Below are 10,555 nucleotides of genomic sequence, written 5' to 3' on the forward strand. Positions count from 1 at the left end.
TTGGGACCTCGCTCCTTTTCCATTTTGGGGCTAACAAAACATGGGCCGCAGTAGTGACATACAGAAATAACCTTTTTTGACACCTGGGAATTTCCGTCTGAATTATCCCCAACAAAAAGGACACTGGCTTTTTTGGAAAAGTGCTTTTAAACATTTTTTTAAATTCATTATAAATTATTTCCCAATACTCTTTTACCCTTGTACAGGTCCACTACATATGAAATAACGTCCCCTCGACCTCATTGCACCTCCAGCACTTACCTGATTCAGCCTTATACATCTTAGCAGGCCTACTTGGAGTCAGATAACACCTGTAAATCATTTTAGATAATTATCCCTCAGGGAATAACATGCTGTAAACTTCAGATCGCTCTTTCTGGGAAAAGTTCGTTTCTTGCTGCACCCAGGCCAAAGGTTTCAAATTACCAGAAAGGTGATTCTTACTAGACACGAGGGAGAACTTCCTGGTGATAAGAGCTGGTCTCACCTTCATTGGAGGTTATTAAACTGAGGCTGGATTGCTTAGCTGAGATTCCTGCATGGCATTGCAGGAGTTGGGTACCTTTCAACTCTTCAGTTCTGTGATTCCACGACAGGGGAGGTGGGATCAGGGACGAAGGAAGGGGGGCGGTGGGGGTGGCTCGCCCCGGGTGTCATCACTGAGGGGGGTGACATTCGGCATGCCGCCTGCCCACCTGAGACTCCCAAGCCCATCCCGAGCCATTGGGGGAAGGAGCAGAGCTGTGATGCCTTACCGGTAGCCTTCCCCTGTTCCCCCATCATTTTGACGGCTCAGGGGAGGTTTGGGAGTTGCGGGTGTGTGGCATGCCATTGCCCCCCACTCCTGGGCTGCTTCCTTGGGAAGGAAAGCCTCCTCCAAGCTGTCAAAAGGAAGAGGGAAGGGAGGAAGGCTGCGGGTCAAGTGGTGCAGCTCCCTCCCCACTGCCGCCCAGGAAGCAGCCCGCCATGGGAGGCTTGCTCAGCCCCCACGGGCATCTCGCCCCCTGGGATGCTTGCCCTGCCTCCATGGCCCCGCCCCTGGGTGCCAAAGCAGCTAGCTCCGCCTCTGGGCGGGATGAATGATTCTGCAGACAGCCACCCATAATAACCAGGGCAATGAGGACTCTGGAAGAACTGGGTGGGGTGTGCAGTGGGAAGGGTATTTAAGTAGGCCAGGAGAAGCAAACAGCAGGAGCCAGGAACCACTAAGAGCAGAGGAGAGTGCGATTTCTCCTCTCAGATTTCACCTGGAAATCTGGAAAAGAGAGAAAAGGTGAGATTGGAGCTGCTGCAGGGTGATTGCGTGGGAAGGGGCTGTTGGCATCTGTCTGTCTCAAGAGACAAGGGAGAAGTGGAGAAGATGGTTGTGCTGCTTTTTTTATATATTGCTCTTTGTTAGAAAATCTGGTAACAATTTGCCAGGTTTGTTTCCTTTTCCAAAGAAACACTGTCTTACAAACCTCAGTGTTTTTTTTTTCTGTTTGAGCACAGTTTATGAGACCATATTGTTTTCTTAATACCTCTAATTTTCTATAATGTTTTTGTAGAGCAACCCCCACAGCTGCTCAGTTTGGACCATAAGTTGCCTTCTCCCTTTGCTTATTTTAATGATGCCTTTTGAATGATTTGACCTCTCATTATTGCTTTTGAAGCCTCCCATACAGTAGTTTTTACCAGCTTTACAGAAAGATTAACATGGAAATGTTAGTTAAATATAAATTAAAAGGAAAAACAAAATGCAACCACGAAAACTGCAATTTTTACTGCAATACCAGCACAGAGAGGGCTCTCTCTCTCTCTCTCTCTGTTAGTTGCCACTGAAGTCCCTCCAAAAACTTTGAAAATAAGCCCAAGAGTCCCAAATCCCAGCAGCAAGTGAAAATCCTTGTGGATTTGTGACTCAGTTAAGAAACAAGCAGAGACGGACAGGAGGATAAGAGACTGTGGCCCACATGGTCTATTCAGGGGCAGAGGAATGGGGGGCGGTGGGGGCGGATCGCCCCGGGGGGCTTCGCTAAATGTCCGCCATCGGTGGCTCATTCCACCGCTGTGGGCAGCTTGCTTCGCCCCTGGCTGCACGGCGCATTTACTGCTCCGTGCACCTGAGCAGCTATCCCACACCTGGGAGGGCACCAGTTTGGTGTAGTGGTTAAGAGCTGTAGTCTCATAATCTGGGGAACCGGGTTCGTGTCTCCGCTCCTCCACCTGCAGCTGCTGGGTCACCTTGGGCCAGTCACACTTCTCTGAAGTTTCTCAGCCTCACTCACCTCACAGAGTGTTTGTTGTGGGGGAGGAAGGGAAAGGAGAATGCTAGCCGCTTTGAGACTCCTTCAGGTAGTGATAAAGCAGGATATCAAATCCAAACTCAGCACAAGATATTATGGGCTGTCCCGTAAATCCACTGGATGAAATAGCAGAAGAACGTTACCTCAGGAGAGTGAGGAAAATTCTCAGGGATGATTCACACCCTGGCCGGCACTTTCTCGATCTCCTGCCCTCGGGCAGAAGATATAGAAGCATGATTAGTCACACCAACAGGGTAAAGAACAGCTTCTGTCCGTGGGCTGCTGGGCTGCTGAGAACAACAGGGCAACTGACTTTTGGGTTTGGTGGGTGTGGGTCAGTAAACAAGGGGAATTAAGACCAAGAGAGCTGAGGGGGGGGGGTGCTAGTGTAATTTCACTGTATACAAGTTGTACAAGTGACAATAAAGTATTTCAATTTCAATTTCTTCTCCACCGCTGGGTCTATTCTGCTGCTGCCAACTTGCTGCATGAGCATGGGATTGCTTCTCTCTGCCTCTCACTCCCGGCATGTCTCCCTCTGTCTGAAAGGAAACTCTGAAACACACACCCCTCCCAAGACACACAAAAGAATGTTTTCCAGTTTCCGACATTCAGTATTTCTACATGAGTTGGATAGCTGGGGAGAGGGACTGTAAACAGAGGAAGAGAGTAGAAAGGAAAGGGCAAATTGTCCATATCTTTAGACGACTGAGATTAGGAAGGCCAACAAGGAAATGATTTTTAAGAGGTGACCTGACCACCTGGCAAAGTGTATTTGGAAACAGAAAGAAGAGGGTGATTGGTGTCAGGGTGTAGGTGTCTTTTGATACAAGAATAAATGTTTGGTTATTTGCTTTTTGCAAAGCAAGGGTGCAGCGGCAGTACACACCTACACACTCTGGCCAAAGAACAACAGCCCAGGATCCCAAAACCTCTTTGCTAATAGCTAACATTTTAAATTCCGGGTGTCAACCATAGCATCTCAGCTGGCTGCAAGCCAGAGGGCCTGGTTGAGAGCCCGGCTCTCACTGCGAATGAGCCCTGTGGTCATGTTGGGCCTAACCCTTGTCACCTCACAAGTAGACTAGTGGATGCTTGGTGAGACCAGAAGCCTTCTTGGGAAGGGTGGCTTCCATATGGATAGGGTTCAGAATGCAACATGGTGGCTAAGACATAACATGGCAGTGGGGGATTTCACCTCTGCCCTTGGTTACCCCCAAGTGATGGGAATCAAGTCTGTTTCGTTCTGAACAATTTGGCTCCTTCAGCACCACAGCAGAGACTTTGGGGCGGGGGATGTGTGAGTTATGTTACTTTGGGGTGAGTGGGATGATGGCATTTGGGTCTCCCATATGCTCCAAATCATAGTCATAGAATTGCAGAGTTGGAAGGGGCCCAATTCTCTGCATTACTGGAATGACACCTGAATGTTCCGACTTGGGACAGTCCTGATTTTGTTTGTTTGTTTCTTTGATAACTGAGAAATTCTTACCCAAGATATGCACCCAGGTTCTAACTGGTAACTCAAAGCAGGGCTTTTAGTGTGGCTGCCTCTGATCTGTGGAACAGCATTTCTGTCAAGATAGGACAGGCACCCAGAAAAAAATAGAAAACATTTTTCTGTTCCAACAAGTTTGTGCCTTGATAGTCTGCTTGGCACTGGGTGTTTTTTTTGTAAGTTGCTACTATTTGTTTTAGAATATTTTTGAACTGTTTTTATTACATTTTGTACTTTTTCCTGAGACGTGTGTCGAAAGCAATAAAATCATAATGATAGGAAGAAGAGTACATTTATTTTTCTAATGCATGTGTTTATCTTTTAATTGTGACAGCAAGTTTGTTAAAAAGAAGATGGCGTCATCCAGAACACAGGAAAGAAGTAAAATCAAACCACCTCAGAAATATCTCAAAGAAAGTATCCTTGTAGAAAGGGGTGACCCTTCTGTTTATGCATTAAAACTGAAAAAGGCGTCTGAAATGTCTCCAAAGTACCATCTAGGCAAAGAGAACTTGCAGATCGCCAACAAAGTGATCATGATGATGGGAGCGTCTGGATCCGGGAAAACCACTCTCATCAATGGGATGATCAATTATATCCTGGGCGTGCAATGGGGAGATGAATTCCGGTTCAAACTTATTGATGAAGTGACCGGCAGAAACCAAGCAGAAAGCCAGACATCCGAAGTGATGGCTTATGTGGTGAACTATCAAGAGGGTCTCAAGATCCCTTGCTCCCTCACTTTTGTTGACACTCCAGGATTCGGAGACACGAGAGGAATAGAACAGGACAAAAAGTTAGTGGAGAAGATCCGGGAGTTTTTCTCCATCCCAGGAGGCATTGACCACATCGATTGTGTCTGCTTTGTGGTCAAGGCTTCCACAAACCGCTTAACAGCAGCCGAGAAATACGTCTTTGATTCCGTGCTCTCCATCTTTGGGAAAGATATCAAGGAGAACATCCAGTTCCTGATCACCTTTGCAGATTCACAGACTCCCCTGGTCCTTGAGGCCATTAAGACGGCCAACGTTCCATGTGCCAAAGATGGCAAGGGGAACCCCGTGCATTTCAAATTCAACAATTCCGCCCTGTTTGCCAACAATGTCGTGGGGGACGGGGAGAGCCCTAACTTTGACGAAATGTTTTGGAAAATGGGTTTGATCAGCATGAAGACCTACTTTGACTCACTAAGCAAAATGAACGCGAGGAGTTTGTCTTTGACGAAGGAAGTTCTCAGGGAGCGGAAAGAGTTGGAGACGGTTGTGCAGGGCCTGCTGCCCCAGATCAAAACCGGGCTGGTCAAACTGGAAGAACTGAAGGAAACGGAACAAGTCCTTGACCAGCACAAAGCTGACATGGCGGCCAACAGAGATTTTGAGTATGAGTTCCCAGTCACCGTCAAAGTGAGGCAAGACCTCTCTGGAGCTCATCAATATGCAACCAACTGCAAGAACTGCAAGTTCACCTGCCACTATCCTTGCTGGCATACCTGGGACCTGCTGAACCGCTTTTGCTCCGCTATTAGTTTCTACTCAGGAAAATGCAACGTTTGTCCCGGCAAGTGCTCAGCCAGTGACCACTGCAACCAGGATTACCAATTTAAGGACGAAATAAGGAAAGAGAAGAAGACATATGCGGACCTGAAGAAAAAATACGAGTACGCCTGCCATGGGGTTATGACAGCGGAGGAGCTGATTTGGCACCTCAGCCAGGAGTACATCGAGGTAAGAGAAAATTTGTTCGAAAACATCGAGAGAGCGTCTCAAAGCCTGCGGCGCCTGCAGCAAATTGCCCTGAAGCCCAACCCGCTCTCCACTCCAGAATACATCGACATGCTCATTGCGTCCGAAGAGGAGGAACGCAAGCTTGGATATCAGAAAAGGATTCAGTTGCTGAAGGACGTGAAGAAAGAAGCAGAGATCATACAGAAGATTGCAAATAAGGAGGCTCTGCTGCCAGAGGAGGAGGAGATGATGAGCGAACGGGGGGACAAAAGCAAATTCCGCTTGATAGCCAGATATTGGAAGAGAAGGGCGATGAATATTCTCCCTAAATGAAGGGGCAACACAACAGCTCCTGTTCAGCCTTAGATCTCTGTATAAGCGCCCCCCCCCCCATATCCTTTTCGCTAAGTGCAGGGACTCTGAGGCTGGATCTAACCTGACCTGTTTAATGTTATTAGAACGCTATCAGATATATTGTTCTAAAATGTCACAGGGCAGACTTGGAAAAATAAAGTGTTTCTTACCTCCATCAACGCGCTGTCTCCCTACTGCTACTCCTCCTCTCTGTAGGCAGAGAAGAGATGCAGAATCTCCTCCTTGCCCCTTCAGATTGCACATTTAATTAGGGGTTAAACCACCCCCTACTTAAACATTAGCTCTGTCCCTGTACTGATCTGGGGCTGGAACTGGGGTGCTTGACCCCTGGCCTGACTGATCCAGGGGAGATCAGGGTGACTCTGCACAGCCCTAATGGTTAAACAGCTCTAGGATAATTCACTATATATCTGGAAAAGCTTTTAACTAGTTGGAATCAGTGGAAGTTTTTTTTTGGGGGGGGGGGACAATAAAAGTAGAATTACATAATAATTAAATAATATTACTTTTGCATGTCATAATTATGCTCTGCCCCCCCAGCTGGAGTCAGCAGTTCTTCTGAATAGCAGGTGCTGGAAGCTGCAGGAGGGGAGAGCACTGGTCTTGCGTTCGAGTCCTGCCAGGGGGCTAAACCTTCGGGAGAACAGGATGCTGAGCTAGATGGGCGGTGCGCACGCATGCTCTCTCTCTCTGCAATGACAATATTTTATTGAAAGAATTTCAGCTATAAAAAAATTAAGTGATACAGAGAAAAAGGGGGGAGGGGGGATAACAAAGATGTGTAAGAAAAAAGAACAATATACAAAAATGCAATGCAATATACTCTCAAACATTATTATATAAATTGATACAGAGTCGTTATTATAATACACATGTAGATGTTAATAGCCATAAACTCATTCCAGATGTTGTCATGTTTATCCAAACAATGTCTAGCAGTGAAAAATGGATTGCAGAGATGGAATATAACATCAAATGGACATGTGTGTTTAAAGTAAAAATTAAAAAGGGGGGAAAGGGAGAGAAGCTCTATTCTACAAAAGGTTTATGATGGAAACTTAAGAGCAGACTCTTCCCTAGTCTTTATCATCCTCGGACTTAACTGAATTTAATTTAATTGGAAGTGAAGCTGTGAGCCTGCCAAAGAAGGTTCATTACTGAGTTATTTTAAGTTCGACAGCTTGCTCTACTCCCTGGGCTGAGAGAAAAATGGCGAAAACAGGATATTTTTTAGGGACACTATGATTTTTGCAGCTGCTGCTAATGTTGCAAAACACTGACGCTCCGGACAGAGCAGTGGAGAACTTCTGAAACAGCAGCGGGACACTAGCTCTGCCCAAAGAATGATGGAGAACAGCAACTGACAAAAGATAGACAATATATTACAAGGACAGGAAGAAACATCATGGACAGAATAACAAAAAGAACAAAGAGAGAGTTTAAATGCTTCACCTGTAGGACTCTAAATCACTGAATGTCTTAATGCGAATGGAAGGCGTTAAAATTGCATTTGGGGTATAAGGGTTTGTTTTTCTGACTGGAGTTTGGTGGAAATCTATAAGATTTTGGAACGCAGAAATAAAGTAAATCAAACCATCAATTCCAGCACGTGGGGGGGGGGCACCTAAATTGTACACTTTGGCTTTTGAATGATTCATATTATTAATAGTATTATAATTTGGCATGGTTATAATGAGGCTTTTATTGGAATATTGTATTTGAAAACTAATACAAATGATTTTCCAAACCATGTCTTCGTCTGTAAGCAGCCCGTTCCTAAGTGGCGAGTGTTGTCATAATGTCAAGGCATTTCTTACAGGGTCCCGGGTCTGGATTCTTCCCCTTCTTCCCTCTCTCTCTCCGGCCAGGCGTCTCTTTGCTCTGTGCGCCCCCTGGAGGCGGGGGAGGGGGCTCTGCTCCCAGAGCATCTTCCTGGCCTCCCCCCCCCCCCGCCGAAGAATAATTCTGGGGGTGCAGCAGGAGCGCAGCAACAGCCCCCCTCCCCCTGCTGAGTCTCTCGGGCAGACCTGGGGGGGGGGCTGAGGAGGACCAGAGCGGCTTGCAACTCGCATCCCGGGCCAAGCGCAGCCCAAGCAGCACCGACAGCCTCTTCTGGGGTTTTAGAAAAACGTGAACTTGGGCGGCAGCCGCTGAGAACGGAGATATGGCCGCTGACTCGCGCGAGGGCGGCGGGTGTACACGGGACTGGCTTAAGTTCCCACGTGCGCGTGTCTGCGCGCGTGCAGGGGTTGAAGTGCAGCGAAATCTCCGCTTCCTGTCCTCTCTAGGAATCCAGCTCGGCTCCTTTTAACCCTTGCGAAGCCGAGGGCACCGAGCCCGCCTCTCCCTCTCCCTGCGCGCAGATTTCCTCTTCTGCCCCTGCGCTCAAGGGGCTGCCCCCTTCCCTCCCTCTGTGCCCAGGACTCTGCCCCAAGGAGCCCACATCGAAGCCGACTAACATAACAGCAAGGGAGGCGGGGGTGGCCATGGGGGGGGGTTACCTTGCCTCTCCCCCGAAATAGAGGCTCCAGGATCCCAAGGAAAGGCTGGGATGGAGAAGAGGCGGAAGTCTGGGCAGTGGCAGGAGGTGTCTTGGGCTCAGAAATGGCTCCATCAAAACACCCCCCGGGGGGAAACCCCCCAGCTCAGCGAGTGGAGGGGGGGAGGATGGCTTCCCTGGCAGGAGATTCCCCCCTCCCGAAAATGATCTCTCCCCCCGCCAAGCGGATTTTCCTGCTTCTGCAGCCGCTTTCTATCCCAGGAAAAATAGAGGAGAAAGTGTCCCATGCAAGGAATGAAACGCACATGCGATCCTTTGGGTGGGGGAGACTCAAGGGGGGGGGGGACATGTGGAAGCCCCCTCCTTAAGAGAAAAGAAATGACCATGCCTGCCTGCATGGGAGAGTAGGGCTTACTTCTGAGTAAGCATGCATCGGATGGGGCTGCACAGCAGTGCTTCCAAAAGTGATGGGATCAGTGTGCGGATCTCACGAAATTAATGCCGTGCTCTTATAAACGCACAGGGATAATAAGTGCATTCACACATACAAGGGTTCACAAACCTCTGCGTGTAACTGCAGGTGATGCAATAGGGACCCTTTTGCTGGGAGTTTCCTGAAGGGATCTGCTTCACTTGGAAAGCCAAGAAAGAAAGAAAGGTGTGTGTAGATTCTGAACATGGCTGTCAACGTTTCCTTTTTTTAAGGGAAATTCCCTTATTCCGAATAGGATTCCTCGCAAGAAAAGGGAAAAGTTGACAGTTATGATTCTGAAAGCGGAGGAATTCTGGAGGAAGAATTAGAAGGAGCTGGGAGATCCTGCACAGGTGGAATCTCATGAAGAAGAGCAAGTCAGAATTATTGGGGCTGGACTTGTGTTGTTTTCTTTGCGAAAAGAAAGACTCGGGTTTCTAGAATATGGCTTATAAATTTCTAACCTGGAATGTGATGGACTAAATTTGAAATCCGAAAGGCATAACACATGTATTAAGAATGCAGGAATGAGATTTAATAAGCTTGCAGGAGACCCACGTAAAAAGGACCCATGGAAAATGGTTAATCAGTAAAGCTTGAGGCCAATAATTTATACCTTCAGATAAATCGAAAAAAGACATTGCCAGGAACGAATAAAAGTCCTGGTGTTAGGATTATGCGCAGCAAATGAAAAGAAATCGGACTTTTAAATGCTGTGAGGGATGCAGGCAGTGGTGAAGGGGTTGTTTATACAGCCTTTCTAGAGAGAGAGAAGCTTGAAAAGCGAGAGATATGAAGAGAAATGAGGGCGAATTAGAAGAAATCCCCCGATAAACGAGGGAGCCCAGGGATACTGCAGCCTGGTCTGCCAGGAACCGGCCTCCTTGGCGCCTAAAACTGAGGCGAGGCTCAGATTTCGAAAGGCGGGCAGTTGGGAAAAGGCGGGAAAAGTCGTTTCCCTCAGAGCCGCTGAGGGGAGGAAGCAGCGGGGGGAGGGGCTCCTCCTCTCTTGCCCCTCAGAGACAGGCAGAGACACAACGGGGACCCTCTTGTGAGGGGAGCAGAAAGGAGGGCTCTCAGACAAAGGGGCGGCAGGGGGGTCTCTCGTCTCTCTCCCCCCCTCACAACCCCATTGCGTTCCTCTCATGGTGGAAGGCGTTGGAGAAAAGAAGCGACCATGCCTGCCTTCAAAGACTGAGGTTCTGTTTCAACCTCTGCTTGCAAAAGGTTTCAACCGACACCCAAAAGAAGGGGGTCCCTTCGGGGAATGGTTGATCTTGACAACCTGAGTTGCTGGAGACACTAGGGATGAGACAAAGCAGATGTTGGACACGACAAGTGGGAATACTCCCTCAGAGGCGCCTTTCCTTGCTGGTGTTACAACTAAAGGAAGAACGTGTCAGAAGTCGGTGGTTTGCCTTGAAAAAGGGACAGATTTACAGTTGAGAGGTGACTCGATATAACAAGGAGAAAAAGCAGGTGGTAGCTGAAGAATGAGTGCACATGCTCAAACGCTTCATGAATAGTATAGAACACACTTCTGTGGGAGAAATGGCTAATGTGAATGACCAGGTAATGTATGTAACAGGTGGGAGAACATATTAAGGAGCAAAAATGAAGAAGGCCTTGCGGGAAGCCTGTAAAGTGCAATTTCTTAACTAATAGGAATTGGAGGAGGGATATTTGGACGGTTAAAAATTA

General features: G+C 47.8%; 1 protein-coding gene across 1 annotated transcript; it reads left to right on the forward strand.

Moving 5' to 3' along the window:
- The first annotated feature begins 1,078 nt into the window (after window positions 1–1,078).
- Window positions 1,079–7,632, forward strand: LOC309325939 (uncharacterized protein). Its single transcript, XM_081834346.1, has 2 exons — window positions 1,079–1,273; window positions 4,118–7,632. The coding sequence occupies exons 1-2, from the start codon at window positions 1,080–1,082 to the stop codon at window positions 5,838–5,840; spliced, it is 1,917 nt and encodes a 638-aa protein (XP_081690472.1). The 5' UTR covers window position 1,079; the 3' UTR covers window positions 5,841–7,632.
- Window positions 7,633–10,555: the final 2,923 nt, after the last annotated feature.

This window comes from Podarcis erhardii, assembly GCF_964252035.2.
Source record: "Podarcis erhardii genome assembly, chromosome: 12".
NCBI classification, from domain to species: Eukaryota; Metazoa; Chordata; class Lepidosauria; order Squamata; family Lacertidae; genus Podarcis; species Podarcis erhardii.

Coding starts and splice junctions, on each gene's coding strand:
- LOC309325939 (XM_081834346.1), top strand. CDS start 1,080: ATGATTCTGCAGACAGCCACCCATAATAACCAGGGCAATGAGGACTCT. Junction 1,274..4,117: donor ATCTGGAAAAGAGAGAAAAG/GTGAGATTGGAG, acceptor TAATTGTGACAG/CAAGTTTGTTAAAAAGAAGA.